Source organism: Megascapheus bottae, chromosome 18 (genome assembly GCF_031878675.1).
Source record: "Megascapheus bottae isolate mThoBot1 chromosome 18, mThoBot2.hap1, whole genome shotgun sequence".
Classification (NCBI taxonomy): Eukaryota; Metazoa; Chordata; class Mammalia; order Rodentia; family Geomyidae; genus Megascapheus; species Megascapheus bottae.
In genome coordinates, this window is record NC_143526.1 from 37971126 (window position 1) to 37986846 (window position 15721).

Here is a 15721-nt window from a genome sequence, read left to right on the forward strand (position 1 = left end):
TCCCTGAGGAGAGGCTTGTCTAGAGGAGGGTCAGACTACAACGGATGCCTGGGCCCTGCCTGTGCACATGGAATGGCAGGACCAAGGTGATGCAGGATGCCACCAAGAGCATGGGGTAGGTCCTGCCTTTCACCTTAGAGGTCATGGGAAAACTCTCAAAAGCCTAATGTGGGTGGATTCTTTTAGAGACTATAGCCCAATTTTCACCAAATCCTTTCACAAATCAGCAGATTTGCCAAATGCTTGGGAGTGAGGTAAGCATGTTTCTTTTTACTTTCTTCCCCCACAAGATCACAGATTTAGGAGATTACAAAGTTTAGGGCAGCCCCAGGCCCTTTTTAGGGCTAGAGACATGTAACTAGGGTCAAACCCTTCACCCCAACCTTTAGCACCAGGGTGGTTTTCCTTATTAAAAAAAAATTTTTTTTTAAGACTTTAGACATTCACCTCTGGAGGGAAATTATGGGTTTCAAGAGTTCTTGACAAGAGCTCCATTCCAGAAATGTAAAGCCAGTATTTTAAATTTGGTTTTTATTCGCTGCTGGAAAGTATTAGAATGAAGATTACAAATTTAATAATGTAACACGGCAGGAACTGGCCCAGCCTCGTCTCCAGGAGAGTAATTTGTTCCTGCCTTCTAGCCGGCACTTCCCAGCCTCCCAGCTTCAGCAGACCAGCCTGGTGACACACTCACGCCTGACTTCTGCCGCTGCTGCACTCCGGCCCACGCAGCCAGCCCAGACAGCACATCACCACCACCCTGGCCTAACAGTCCTATATTGGAACCGAGTAGGACACTAAGGAGGGAGGCTAGTCCTGGGCCCCTTGGCTTCCTATTTGTCCTCGGAAGCCAGACATGGGTTTTGTTTGGTTTTTGATTTTTGGTTTATGGTTGTTGTTTTGTTTTTGCCAGCCCTGGGGCTCAAACTATGGGCCTATCCCAGAGATTCTTTTGCTCAAATCTAGTGCTCTACCACTTGAGGCACAGTGCTACTTCTGGCTTTTTCTGAGTAGTTTACTGGAGATAGTAGTCTCATGGACTTTCCTGCCCACTGGGATCCTCAAAGCTCAGCCTCCTGAGTAGCTGGGATGACAGGCATGAGCCACTGGTGTCCAGCTGAGAGAGGTCTTTAAAGGCCCTAGTTTGAACTAGGAGCTGGTGGCTCACACCTGTCATCCTAGCTACTCAGGGTGCTGAGGTCTGAGGATCAAGGTTCAAAGGCAGCCCAGGCAAGAAAATCAGTGAGACTCTTATCTCATTTAACCACTGAAAAGCTGAAAGTGGCGTTCAAGTGGTAGAGAGCCAGTCTTAAGCAGGAAAAAAACCTAAAGAACAGTGTCGAGGTCCTGAGTTCAAGCACTCACAAACAAGCAAATAAAAAGCCCCCAGTGTGAGTCTGTAGCATCCTTGCTCAAATCTCAACAGGAGTTCCAACTGTCCTTATGCTGTGCAAAATCCTTGCATTGTTACCTCTGCCTCCTCTCCCCCTCCCCTGCCTGCAATATGACCTGACTGACCTCACCACCTCACTGGCTGCAAGCTCCTGTACTTATTTCAAAAACTCATGGTCCTTTCCTAGCTCAGGGCCTATGCCAACAAGAACAGGAGCACTCCTGGGCATTTACCCAAATACCCAGAAACAAGGCCACACTAAACCTACCAGCACAACCATGTTCACTGCAGCATTATTTTCCATAGCTAAGATATTGAACCAACCCAGATGCCCCTCAGTAGATGAATGGATCATAAAGATGTGGTATATTTACACCATGGAATTCTATGCTGCCATCAGAAAGAATGACATCGCCCCATTTGTAAGGAAATGGAAAGACTTGGAAAATATCATATTAAGTGAAGTAAGCCAGACCCAGAGAAACATAGGCTCCATGGTTTCTCTCATTTATAACAATTAGTATACATCTAGGATTCTCCTAACAGAGGATCATAAGAACTCAAAAGCTATGTACATATGGCCATATAGGATGAAACGAAGCAAAATGAACTCCAGGACATGGAAATAAGAGGTTTATCTTTGTGATTGTTGTTTTTAATGTACATGTGAAGCTATTTCTTTTCTCTTCTTTTTTCCTTATGGTTTATCTCATGTTGTTACTGTATCTGAATGTGGTACCTGGTCTATTGTATGTACGTTTATTTGTTTATTTGAAAAAGGGTAGGGAAGGGAAAAACAAGATGAGTGGGAAGGAGTAGGAGAGAGGGAAAGTGGTAGAAAAACATGGGAAGGGGTAACAATGTTCAAGAAGTAATGTACCCACTACCTGATGAATGTAATTATAACCCCTCTGTATATCACCCCAACAATAAAATTTTAAAAAGAACAGGGCCTAACATGTGTTGAGTGCTAACTAAGTGCCAGGCACCGGGCAATAGCGCTACAGGTGCCCTCTCCCCCCAATCCCCTACTCTGTGAGGTAGGTAACACAGAGTAGTGAGCAAACTCAGATTCCAGAGCCAGGCAGTGGACTGGAATTCCTGCTGTGTTTTTGGACACCTTACTTAACCTCTCATGTCATAGTTTCCTCATCTGTAAAGCAAGGATAGTGATAATATCTTCCTTCACAAAGGTGAAGCTCAGAACGCCATGGGTACTGAATAGGGTTCATTATCATTAACCTCATGTAGCATCCTGACTCTGAGACCCTTCCCTTAATTTTTACTATTATGTGTACACTGAGGAATATTTGGAAGATACAAAGTAGTATGCAACAACTACCCATAATACCGGTTGATGTGCAGAAGTAATTGTAGTTAGTTTCTTTTGTGTGGGGGGCGGGGGGGAAGAGACAGGGAATGGGGAGAGACAAGAATTCAGGATTTAATACTCCTCTCCCATAACTGGTCCCATCTGTGTTCTCAGCACTGTGATCTCCTGCCTGCTGACCCCCTCCCCTGCCTGCATGTGGTCAACATATTCACCTCTCAGATTTTAGCTTAGCTGCCCTCCCCAGAGAAGTCAGTTCTCCCTACTGTGGCCTTTCCTAGCACTCTGCACTTGTCTTGTATGGTTGTTACCATAGTAGGCAGAGAATTACTAGCTGTTCCTTTGGGTTGTCTAGTGTCTGACCTTCTACCAGCAGACCAAAAATATCACCAGGGAAAAGCAGGGCTTGGCTTAGGTCAGGGGAACAAGGCCTGGCCCTCAGCAGCCCCTGGAAGAAGAAAGGCAGAAATAGAATGCAGGGAAGGGAGAGAAAAGTTTGGGACCAAGCTCTGCCTATAGTGGGACTGCAGACAAGATCACATTGTCCCTGGCCAGAAGTATCCAGTGTGACATCAGAAAGGTAACTGAAGCCATTACACACAGATGTTAAAAAAGGGGCTAAAGCAAAGTATCATGGGAGTATCCAAGAAACACACCCGGCTCCACCTGAGGAAGAGAGCCATGCTGTATGAAGAGCTACGTGGTACCCCAGCCAAGAGATCAGCCTAAGCAGAGCCAGAGAGGGACAAACACAGACAAGATTGTCAACTAAGGAGAGCCAGGCTCTGCTAGGAGCAACAAATGCTTGCAGAGACTGTAAATATGAAGATAAGTAATGTGGTTCTGTCCTAGTCTTGTTTTCCTTGTTCATCCAGCAAGGGGCACAGCTTGTTTAACATCTGGGGACTATTAGAAGGTGACAGGTTGAACAGGGCCTGGGCACTGTCCCTGCCCTTTTATCCTTAAGGCTAGTGCTCTCTACCACTTGAGCTAAAATGTCATTTTTGGTTTTCTGGTGGTTAATTGGAGATAAGAGTCTCATGGACTTTTCTGCCTGGGATGGCTTTGAACTGTGATCCTCAGATCTCAGCCTTCTAAGTGGTTAGAATTATAGGAATAAGCCACTGATGCCCACCAGCTCTTGCTATCTGTTTTTATCAAGTTTGGTCGAATGTGTGTTGTATGCCAGTTCTGGAGCTTGAACTGTGGGCCTGGGCACTGTGTCTAGACTTTTCTGCCCAAGGTTAGCACTCTACCACTTGACCCACAGCTCTACCTCCAGCTTTTCTGCTGGTTAATTGGAGATAAGAGTCTCGTGAACTTTCCTGACTAGGCTGGATTTGAACCATGATCCTCAGATCTCAGCCTCCTGAGTAGCAAGGATTGTAGTTGTGAGCCTCTGACACCCAGACTGGCTTCAAATCTTGATCCTCAGATCTCAGTCTCCTAGGTACCTGGTGTGTTTGTGTATGTCTGTAACATATAACAAAGTTCTATTACATTTGTTTACATATTGTCTGCATGGCTGAATAGTACAGCCTGCAAAGATAAAAATCTATTGTCCAGCCCCTCACAGAAGACATGATGTACCAAGGCTCATGTCACCTTCACTCAGAGGTCACCTGACTGCTGACATGCTGACTCCTGGCTTCCTTTGCAGTCCCCTAATGGGTGTCATCCATCACCTTAATGAATTAGCTACTCAACTGTTCTGACTTACAGAAATGGCAAGCTCATTAGCCCTAATATTTACATTTGAGTTTCTGTTTAGGGATCCGCTTCTGGAGTAACCCACACAAGGACAGTAGGGCAAGTGACAGTGTACCTATTTTACCGAGGATCCCTAATCTGAGACACACACACACACACACACACACACACACACACACACACACACACACACACACACGCTACTTCCCTCAGCAAGTAGAGCCCTGTGAAGCTCTGGACATTGCAGAATCAGGGGAATTTCTACCAGTTGCTTGTGAATTTACAGCCATGGACTTCTTCCAATGAGGAACCCAAGGTTCAAGGAAGAGAATGATGGGCCCAGCGTCCGCTGACTGGCAAGCCATCAGAAACAAGATCTGAAATCCAGGTTTTCATATGACAAATCCCAGGCTCATTCTATGACACATCAGCTATCTCATAAGCTGTCACCTCCCTTTAGGCGACATGCTGGGGCTCCTGCCCACCTCTACAGACTCAGGGCCAAGTTTCCATGAGAATCAGTGAGATCGAGTAGGTAATATGCTTTGTCAGACACAAAGGGTTGACGTGTATGCAAGGCACAAGGTGTATGACAGACACCTTCAGGGGGGGTTTCTGGAAAGGAACTCACTGAAAAGGTCATCTACACACTCGTGAAGGAAGTGAAATGCAGTACAGAGCCTTAGAAAGACCACAGGGTAGATTCAGGACTCAGAACCCTGCCCCATCCCTCACTGGCTGTGTGACCTCAGCCAGAGACTTGATTCCTCCATCCTGTCTCCAGTGATGATCACATTCATGTGAAGGGTCTGTGTAGTGGGAAAGCCTGGCCATGGCATTGCACCTCAGTGTCTCAGGGGACACCGCTGTCTCCACTGTGGCCAGGAGTTCCTACACAATGGGTGGCTGAACCCAGCTACACCCCTTAACAAGCAGATCACTCTCTACTTCTCCCTCACCACCACCACCCCCAGCCAGCTGTTGTAAGTAACTACTGTCCCATCTTTGGCGAGCTGCCCCTAGCTGATGAGATCTGGCTGACCTAGAGGCACAGGAAGCTGATCCCCGATGCTACTGGCTCTTCACTCATTCCTAAGAACAACCTGAGGCCAGATAACATCAGTAGATGCTGGGTTCTCTCATGCAAGCCCCAACCCCACTGCTCCCCAAGTCAGTCAGCAAACAAAATCCACAGCCAAGGCTAGTATTTTCCATTTGAAAAGACAACTGAGAGTCCAGAGAACAAGTTAAATCCTCCCTGATTAGAGGTATCCATCCACATCCCCCCAAGGTCTCCCTGATTAGAGGTATCCATCCACATCCCCCCAAGGTCAAGCGGTCAAGCTTAGAAGTCCCTGTGCCCCAAGTCAGTATGTCCAGCTTCTGCTGAAGTGGCAGCTTCCTGAGGTTGGGTGATTCGGAGGGGGGGTAGGCCCCGAGAGCTGGTTGGTCCCTGTAAGTACTTGGCCCCTCTTGCTGTTGGACCCATGCATGTGCTAAGGAACTAATTAATTTCTACTGTAGGTGCCAATTAATGACATCCTCCTACCTACTCTTAGGATGACCCAAGAGACATTTCTCCTGGAAACCAAGTACTGGAGATTCAGAATGCAGACCTGAAGTCTCAAGTATGGACAGGATTCACCCATCAGGGCCACTTGGCATGCCTGGAGTCAGGCACTGCCTTGAGCTGAGAATCTGGAAACAATGGTGCTGTTTCTGACTTGGCCAAAAACTAGCCGTGAGGCTTTGTGCAAATCGAAGTCCCTTTCTAGTCATTGACTAAGATAACCAAAGTTGAAGAACTCAGGGAGGCTTCTAACTTAAAGGCTCTCAACTAACAAGAGCTTTTCAACATACTTTTAGTGCACACCAGACTCTCTATAAAGTGCTTTCTAAGTACTGACTCATTTAATCTTCATGGCACTTTGGAGGCAGGAATGTGGCTACTATAAGCCCTTCGGTAGACAAAGAAACTGTTTCAGAGAGGTTAAGTAACTTTCTCATGATTATATAGTCAGTAAAGGCAGAGAGTGAGGATTTAAACCCATGCCATTTGCTGTTATCTCTACCGTGTAATATGCCTAGGATAATAACTTTTGTATGGGCTGGATACCACCGTAAATGTTGACCTGGATTTTATAAAAGGAAAATAAGAAAAATTGGAAATCTGAAAGACTTTGATGGTGGCTTGGGGGAAATGGACGTCTCCTTGAATGTCCTTTTGGTGGCGTTTGGCTTTCTTTCCACGTCCACAGGTATCTTTAGGGACAGCAGCAGGTGGAGTTGTGAGAGCTGCTTCCAGTGCCCCTACTGAGGAAGGGACAGGAGGAGCCAGAGGTAGGATGCTCAGGACTCCCAGTATAGTTTCCATGTTGAAATATAGCTCCTGCCCAGTAAGAGCAAGGCCTTGGTTCAATACGCAGGAACACACACACACACATACATACACATACACACACACACACACACACACACTTTAACATATGTGTACAATTCCCAAATACTTATTTTAAGACCAAAGACCAATTAGCGACAGACTTTGACAATCTGGGGTTGTCAAGGAAGCAAAATGACCAATCCAAAAGAGGAGGTCCTGAACAGGTGTCCTTTCTCTCTGGGACACTGTCTGCATCGACACCCAGCTCTGCCTAGAATGTCGGCAGCTAATCCAATAACAAGTGAATGAAGAAAATCTGCCTCAAACGCTAGAATTCTAGGTCCTTCACGTGTGTCCTTGGCAAGCCAATCTGCCTCCTTGAGTCTCAGTTTCCCTCTTTGTCTAATGAAGAGAACAAGCTAGATGCTCTCTCAGGGTCCTTCTAGGACGGGCAGTCTTGAAAAGCTAGACCTGGAACCCACCCAGTTGGCCCATCCAAAGTGGGCAGCTGGCCAGGATCCAGGTAGCGAATGCCCTTTCCCCACCTCCAGCATGCCCCTGCCCAGGCACCCAGGCCCTCATTCCCCCACCACACAAACTGTTAATGAAGTGCACACAGCTAAATGCAGTTACAATTACGGGGGCTAAGAATAAGGCACTGACATCAGCCTCGTCAGTTTCCGAGTGAATCAGAAGGGTGGGGGGGGGAGGAAGAAGAAGTAGGGGGTGGCGCTCTGGAGCTGTCAAGTGGAAATAGCACAGCGTTAAATATAATCCAGCACTGGCCTACATCGGTCTGGAGAGGCAGGTGATAGCTGGGCCCTCGGGGCCAAGGCAGACAAGTGAATTCTTCAAGGAGGCCAGGCAGCTGCAGGAGCTGTTGGCAGAGTGTGAGGAGGGTCATCCAGGAATGATGGCCAGGAAAGAACTATAGAGAGCTGGAGATGTGGGGGAGCCCTATCTGAACCCAAACAAGCCCTTGCATCTGGGCCTTGGTCAGGTGCTTGGTGACAGCACAAATACAGTCCCTGAAGTCTGTACAGCCCTTTCCCACCTAGGAACCTGTAGGATGCCCAGAGACAGAAAGCAGCCTCCAAACACAGCTGGGCTGGGATCAGCACCCTGCAAATTGCTCCAGCTGCTTGGCTTTCCTTTTCTGTGAATTGGGTAGGTCTGGAGCGGCTTGCCCCTTCAGCCTACCACATGATCCAGGGTGCCTCTGGAGCATGCAAAGAGCGGGGTATCTCTAGGCAGGCCCCTTGGTCATTTCATTTTGACAGATACTCCTGCCAAGATCATTAACCCTTCTTTCCAGAAGAAACTCAGGAAGATTAAGGGACTTGCTAAAGACAAATTCAGGCTCAGAGTAGAGAGACACCACACCCTTCTGAGCACACTCTCCGGAAGTGGCACTTTCCCAGTAGTTTTTATAAGACATGCTGGTAATGGTCGCTAGGCAGAAGAAAGACCCAAAACAGGCAACAAGGGCAGCTGAGGGCGAAGCTTCCTTACAGTCCTACTCTCCTCTGCATGCCGCCCCCCCAATTCAGCTTCCAGCTGGAACAGTCTTTGCCTGTGGACCTGGGGGTGGACAGGGAGGGAGTTAAGAGCCTCTTTCCCAAAGGGAAACAAGGCGGATGGACCCTTCCTTCCCCCCAGACCCCTCAAACTACACCAGGTGGCCCTTAGCAGCTGCAAATCAAGGGAGGTGGGATCAGGAATCTGGGAGGTGGAGTCAGGAATCTAGGAGCTGGAGGGTGGAGGAGAGGGAAGGCTCTAAGGGATCAGAACACACACGCAGGATCTATGAATCTATGTAATGGGCAGGGTAAGTCCTCAATGCACCTTGTTTTCCTGAGATAATACTTTCAGAATAAGTTGATTTAAAAAAATAATGGTTTGGAGGGCAAGGAAGGAGAAAACCATGAGATGCGGCGCAGTGGCTCCTACCTGTAATCCTAGCTACTCAGGAGGCTGACATCTGAGGATCAAGGTTCAAAGCCAGCTGGGGCACAAAAGCACCTGAGATTCTTATCTCCGATTAACCTCTAGAAAACGGGAAGTGGGACTGTGGCTCAAGGGTAGGGCAGTAGTCTTGAGCTAAAGTGCTCAGGGACAACGCCCAGGCCCAGAGTTCAAGCCCCATGAAACCGCCCCCCCCCAAAAAAAGAGAGGGCTATTCAGAGCAAAACATAATATATGCAAATCTGAAATAGCACATGAATAAAATGGCTTGAAAACACAAGTTCACCTTACCCTTCAACTTGAACTATGGAGATTATTGGCTTGATTCTCTACTCTGCATCAGTTTAAATCTAGAAGCGTTCTGGCCAGCTCCCAAAACATAAAGGGTGGTAATTGGGGTAGGGACAGGAGTAGGGGGAGGAGAGGATGTGGACTGTCCTGCAGGTAAGAGTGGGAATACAGGCTTCAAAACCACCACCTCATGCTTTCAGGTGGTCTGGATCACGAAGAATATGCTAGGCCCTCACCACCTCTCCCAGCCCAGGCCCTGTCTGGATGGACAGGATTCCTCTGTTCCACCATATCCAGAGGAAGGGGAGGAAGAGAGGACAATCTGTTTCCCAGAAAAAGCTCAGGTCAAATTTCAAGGACAAAAGTTAGCACTTGGTGTGGGAAAGAAAACTCTGCCAAATGGTGTAAATTGGGGGACAGGGTGGAGGATGGGATTCCAGTGTGATCATCCCAGGTGCCTGGGGCTGAGGGCAGGAACTGGAGCTCCAGTTATCCTCACCCGGATATGTCTGGAAAGATACACGTTAGCTCTGCCACTACCACCCAGAAGTAACTCAGACAACCACCTCCATTTCCGCTCGGTCCAAAAGTGGATTAAGGGGAGTGGACCCTCCCTCGTTTAAGGGTCCCATTTGCCATGCCTCCCCTATCAGATTTGATCTGAACGGGAGAGGGCAGTGCCATGAAGAGCTTTCCAGCCCAGAAATGTGGCTCAAACCGCTAGGAAGGGACGGGTAGCCAGCTGGTGTTGCCATGGCAACTTCTCCCTGCGCTGGATCGAAGCATCCATCCTATGGGCAAATCAGAGCTGGCTGCTCCAGCTTCTCCGCCCTTTTCCTAGGCGGGTGGGTGAGAAGGGAGGGAGGAGTTGGGGGGGAGGGAAGGAGGGAGGGAGGAACTGGACGCCGAAACCACTTGACTGGACTCAGGAACACTATCCTCAATTCCAGATCCTAATAAACAACCCCTTGGCATCTGCTGGAAACACAATACACCCCTGCTCCCTAGCGATACCCCAGGACAGTGTGGCAGGCTTGTCCATGCGGTGCACATGAACTGATTAGGAAGAGCAGAGAAACGGGCACCCAGACTGCTCCCCACCCCAAATCCCCATCTTTAAACCACTTCAAAGGAGAGTCAGGCCTTACCTTAATCACTAACAATGCAACAAAATTACCCTATTGAAAGGATAAAAACTAACATTTTGAAAATCAGGCTTTTCCCTGCCCAAACACACAGATTCTTCTTTACAGTCAGGCTCTCACTTGGTAATGAGACAGATCAAAGCTAACATGAGCTGAGATCTACCTCATGCCAGGTACCAGACTAAGCCCTATGCATAGCAAGCAGCATGATAATTAAAACCAGAGATGCAAGCTCCCTCACTTCCTGTGAGTGACCTTGAAAAAATATCTGTTCTTCTGCCTCAGTTTTCTCATGTGGAGATGGGGATGTTAATATAACAGTAATATATGGGAGTGCTGTGGGACAGCAATTAAGATAGAACCTTTACACTGCCTAGAAAGATAGCTAGCACATGATCACCATTTAGAAACACTGGCCCTGCCGAGTCCACTCTTCCTCGTACAGATCAGAAAAACCAGGATCATATTTCTAATTTCTCCTCACCCCATACCTTCCCAATTACAAACCCAGGCTATGCAATAGATACAGTTACCAAAAAAAAAAAAAAAAAAAAAAAAAAAAAAAAAAAAAACCCACTGTCCTCAAGTGCCTGCTTCTCTAAAGCCCCTGCATCCCTGGGGAAGGGGAAAGGGGTAAGAAATGCATTCAAAGCACAAGAGGGAAGATGCCTCTTTGGCAGGAATTCTAGCAATCTGCAGTGACCAGCCTCCTAGCCATTAAAGGTGTCTAGAAAAGGTGCAGAAGGAGAGGGTAGAGCTTTTCTTTGCCCATTCCAGGGTCTGAGACTCCTAAGTCCAGAGCAAGAATGTGCTTTGTCCTACTTAGTTTCATGACAAGAAAGAAGTCTCGACTCTTCTCATTTCCTCAGGAAACTAGCTGAAGAGTGGCATATGCATCTCTGGCCTGATCTCATGGGTGGAAAGGATGCATTTGATATGAGCTAGAAGCAGTCACAAAGAGAAGGGTCCCAGATAAGCCAACACCTTTCAGGGACAGAATTCTGAGACAGAGCCATTAGAAATAGACTGTCAGAATGAGGACCAGAAAAGAGGAAAGAGGCAAATGAAGGAAAACCTGCCCTGACTACCTCCTGCCCAGCCAGTCTCTGCCTACCAGCCAAGAGACTATTTCAACTGCCTTTAAAAATCAGTTCAGCATGGTACTGCCCTAAAGGAACACAATACTTCCAAAAGGCCTCTTTCAGGAGAAAATGAATTACTTTGAGAAGAACAAGAGAAAAGCCAAGACAACATCCCTTAGTCCTGACTCTGACCAGACCCTCATTATTCATCCAGAAATGAAAGACTTTCTCCCTCCCCCTCCCACACTTGAGACAGCAAGAATCTTAGCTGAACTCTGAGCTCAGCTGCCAGCCGCTCCTGAGAACTCCTCACCTGGGAACCATTTTCTACATAGTAAGATCTGGCCTTTTAAAACAGTCCTTTTCAGAGAGATAGCTATGGGTTTCTGAAAGAGACCTGGAAATCTCAGTTTAATTTTGGCTTTCCGCATGATACATTGGATGACCTTGGGTATCTCTGTATCTCTGTATCTCTCTCTCTCTCTCTCTCTCTCTGTCTCTCATACACATACACACACACACACACACACACACACACACACACACACAGAGTCTGGGCACCCAGGTGGCTCATGCCTATAGCCCTAGCTACTTAGGAGACTGAGATCTGAGGTTCATGGTTCAAAGCCAGCCTAGGCAAAGTACCTGTGAGACTTTTATGTCCAATTAACCACTCACAAATCAAAAGTGGTGCTGTGGCTCCAAGCAGCAGAGTGCTAGCCTTGGGCAAAAAGACATCAGGGACAGAACCCAGGCCCTGTGATCAAGCCCCATAACTGACATACAGACACAGGCACACACACACCTGGGTTTCATTCATTCATTCATACAGACACACACATACACATACACATGTACACAAATGCCCTCTCAAATCCATCTAGGGAATAGAAAGACTAGACAAGATGATTTCTAGTTCTTTTCTAAGTGAAACAAAAATTTAAAGAAACCTACTGGAAAAAAAATCAGATGCACCTTTAAAAATATCACTAATATTCCATGAAGTTATCTGTGGATGAGCTGAAACCTAGACAATTTGTGGTTTGTGTCTGACCATGGCACACATATGACATTGAGGAGAAAAAAAAAAAACAACTACATTTCATGACTACCTCTAATGTTCCCACAAACCCATACACCTGCCCAGCTTGGTTCTTGGGACAAAAGTGGTCTGCTGAACTTCAGGCAAGCCTCAGGCCATGAGGTGGGGCTAAAGTCTCCTTACCTGGGCTGCTGGGGCCTCCTGGCCAGGCCCCAGACCGCAAGCCAGCCTAATTTCCTGTCTCTGAGTATGCTCCAGCAGAGGCCACTGCGTTAAGAAACCTACTCCTCCTCACCTTGCCTCGTCCAGAATTATAAAGCAACCTCCCTGAGCCACATCATGGGGTAAGTTCAGCTTCTGAAACTAAGTGATTTGTTCGGTAAAGCAGGGATTGCATAAAATGTCTCTGCAGCAACCATCTTTCCCCTGTGCCCACCTCCAGGTCACCAGCATGTGAGACTGATTAGGGATCTGTCCTGCCTTCTGAGGACCCTGGGAAACTTTTTCTCCATTTGCCATTGGCTACCTTCAGGTGAGCACCCATCACCCACCACATCATCCCACACTATCTCATCTCTCCCGTAGAGAGCAAGTGGACCAGACAAGGGTGCCAGCAGGCAAGGTCCTTGAATGCCGTAGCCTCGGAGGCTAGATGTGGTTTTATGCATTTTCTAGATAGTCCTTTTTAAAAAAAAAAAAATCAAAATCTTCTAAGTGCCTGTAAATCCAATCTTGATCCCCAACTACACACTCCTCTTTCTGGCCCCCTCCTTGAATTCAAATACTCTCAGGCTTTCAGCTCACAAAACACTTAACGCTGCCCTCCCATCACAGCCTTGTATCTGAGGAAACTGAGGTTAGGGGCGGCATAAACTTGCCCAAGGTCACTGCTTGTAAGTAAAGCGTGAAGACCCTGATGGCTGTATTCTTTGGGAGACTCTCCCCCAAGCCCTCCAGCTACCCCCCACCTGTTGTCCAATTCCTTTCCTCACCTCAGAACCAAATCTAGAGCTCTCCTTTCCCTCTGCCTGCTCCCAGGCCCTCAAGAACAGATTTCCCCCCCCTCCCCGCCCCTTTTGGCCCCCCGGGGCTTTGCTTAGGTTTCACAGGCCAGGCGCTGGATTCAGCGCACCTAGAAAGGCCATTCCAGGGACAAGAGCCCCTGAGGTCAGGGGCACACGCTGAGGGGCACACAGTGTAAGGCCCTGCTGTACCCCATCTTCCAGGAAGAGACAGACGAAAGAGAATAGGCCATCCCCTGGCCGGTTCCCCATGGCAGGCCCCAGTCCTATTAGAACCAGAAGTCTAGAGCCCCAGACAGTGAGGGAAGGGACTTAGAGATAAATGGGGATGTTCAAGGCCCCGGGCGCCTAGCGGGAGCCTCTAGAAGCAACCCAGACAAAGATGGAGAGGTAAGGTCTGTGCGCCACCTCCGATGGCTGGGGAGGGGGGGTGAGGAAGGGGGCGCGTTGGAACCCCAGGAGAGAGGGCCAGGGTTTGAAGAGTGGGTACGCACTGGAGACTCGAAGGAATGGGGTCAGATGGGATCCAAAACGAGCGTGTGTGTGCGTGGGGTGGGGGGCACCCGTAAGGCACAGGTGAGCAGGGAGAGTTGGTCCCAGGAGAGCCACGGGCCCACCTGCGGGGAAAGGGGAGGAGGCAGGGACGTGGTGGAAGGGGGTGGTCCCTAGGGAGAAGGCTGCAAGAGGGCGCAACCCAGACGTCCGGGTCCCACGGGAGGAGAAGGCGCCCCGGGGCGTCTCCCGGAAGGCAGTCAGAGGTGGCGGGGAGGCTGGTGCCACCTGAGTCTCAGGACGCCCCGAGCCCTGGAGGGGCCTGGGCCCCAGGACACTCCCAGGGGTCGAGGGGTCGGGGGTCGGGGTGGGCCGGGCACTTGCCTGCGTCCTCGTCGTCGAAGGAGTTCATGCACGGGAAGTAGATGGCGAGCGCCTCGAAGGAGGCGGACAGGCTGAGGCGGCTCTGCGAGCGCTCCATGCCCGCGCCGGCGCCCGGTGCCTCGGCCGCGGCGGCCGCGGCGGCGGCGGGCGGCTTGGGCAGCTTGGCCGCCCCATTCTTGACGCGGAGTACGGCGCGCGGCGTGGTGGCGGCGGCCCGGGGCCGGCGCGGGGTTCCGCGGGGGACTGGCGGGCGCTGCGGGGCCGGCGGGCGCTGCGCTGGGCGGCGCGTGGAGCCCGAGGCGCGCGGGGCTGGCGGCGGCGGCGGCGGCGACGGTGGTGGTGGTGGCGGTGGCGGCTGCGGCGGCGGCGCAGCGCGCTCTGGCCCGCGGCGCCCCCCGCCGGCCGCGCAGGGCGGGCCGGAGCTGCGCGCAGCAGCCAATCGGGGCCGCCGCCTGGGGGGGGCGCTGCCGGGGGAGGGGGCGCTGCGGGCGGGGCGTGGGAGCGGGGAGGATGCGGGCTGCGCCCCCTCTCCCCGGCAGGTGTGCGTGTGCGGAGTGAGACACTGGCGCGGCGGCGGCGGGTGCTGGTGTCGGACGACGTCGTTGGCTCGCCGGTCCTGGGGCCGATCCTCCCCCCCACCCCACCTTGGGCCCCAACCCCCACTCTCAATTCCAAGACTCACCGACCCAGACAGGCCTCACCCCACCCAGGGACACAGACACGCTGAAAGACGCGGCCCGGGGGCTTCAGTTTCACGTGCGTACCACCAAGATAACATTCACCGTGCAATCCTGCCTGGACACACCTGGACAGACAAATCCACGGAGGCATAGTCTAACCGATCCCCCCCCCACACACACACACTCACACACTGGCCCAAATGGACGTGCAAAATCACTGGGAGATAGGGCCAGGACACTCTTGGCACACAGCTTCACCCCTCCTCCCCAAAGTAGATGCTTAGATCCCAGAAGTTCAGACACATGCACTCTCAATGCACCCACACTGGCTGGAAGGTACCCTAGATTTCTTACACAGAGATACACACACCTAGATGAACACACAGCTCCAGACTAGCACTTACTCAGTGCCCCTCCCCCTTCAACCACCTGATTGTCAAACACTGAGACAGTCACCCTCAGACACATATCAACACACAGCCAAGAGACTCACTCACTCCCCAGTCACAGTGACATTCTGACGAGAGCCACCCTCAGATTTGGGATGCTGGGACACGCCGTGGCAGGCACTGGCACACACTCTGCCAGATATACACCCCAGCAACCAGTCTTCACCTATTCTCAGACACACAGAACCCAGGAAAGACACTGACAACCACCAGAACACAGTGGCTTCCTTTTCCAGTTGTTCCCAGCCACCTTTATGAAGCAACCAGATCAAATGATTTCAGGGTTTCAGTCAGTCTCCAGTATGGCACTTTCTAGATAGCCTACGGTTAAACCTTCCTTGATTTATTTCCCCACA

The 15721-nt window shown here is 50.1% G+C and overlaps 1 protein-coding gene across 1 annotated transcript in view; it reads right to left on the bottom strand.

Annotated features, from left to right (window-relative positions):
- Positions 1-14497, bottom strand: part of Rims4 (regulating synaptic membrane exocytosis 4) — a 57892-nt gene extending 43395 nt beyond the window's left edge. The window contains exon 1 of the mRNA XM_090352409.1: positions 14237-14497. Within this exon, the coding sequence (XP_090208535.1) occupies positions 14237-14333 (97 nt within the window). The 5' untranslated portion in view covers positions 14334-14497. The remainder of the gene's footprint in view (positions 1-14236) is intronic.
- Positions 14498-15721: the final 1224 nt, after the last annotated feature.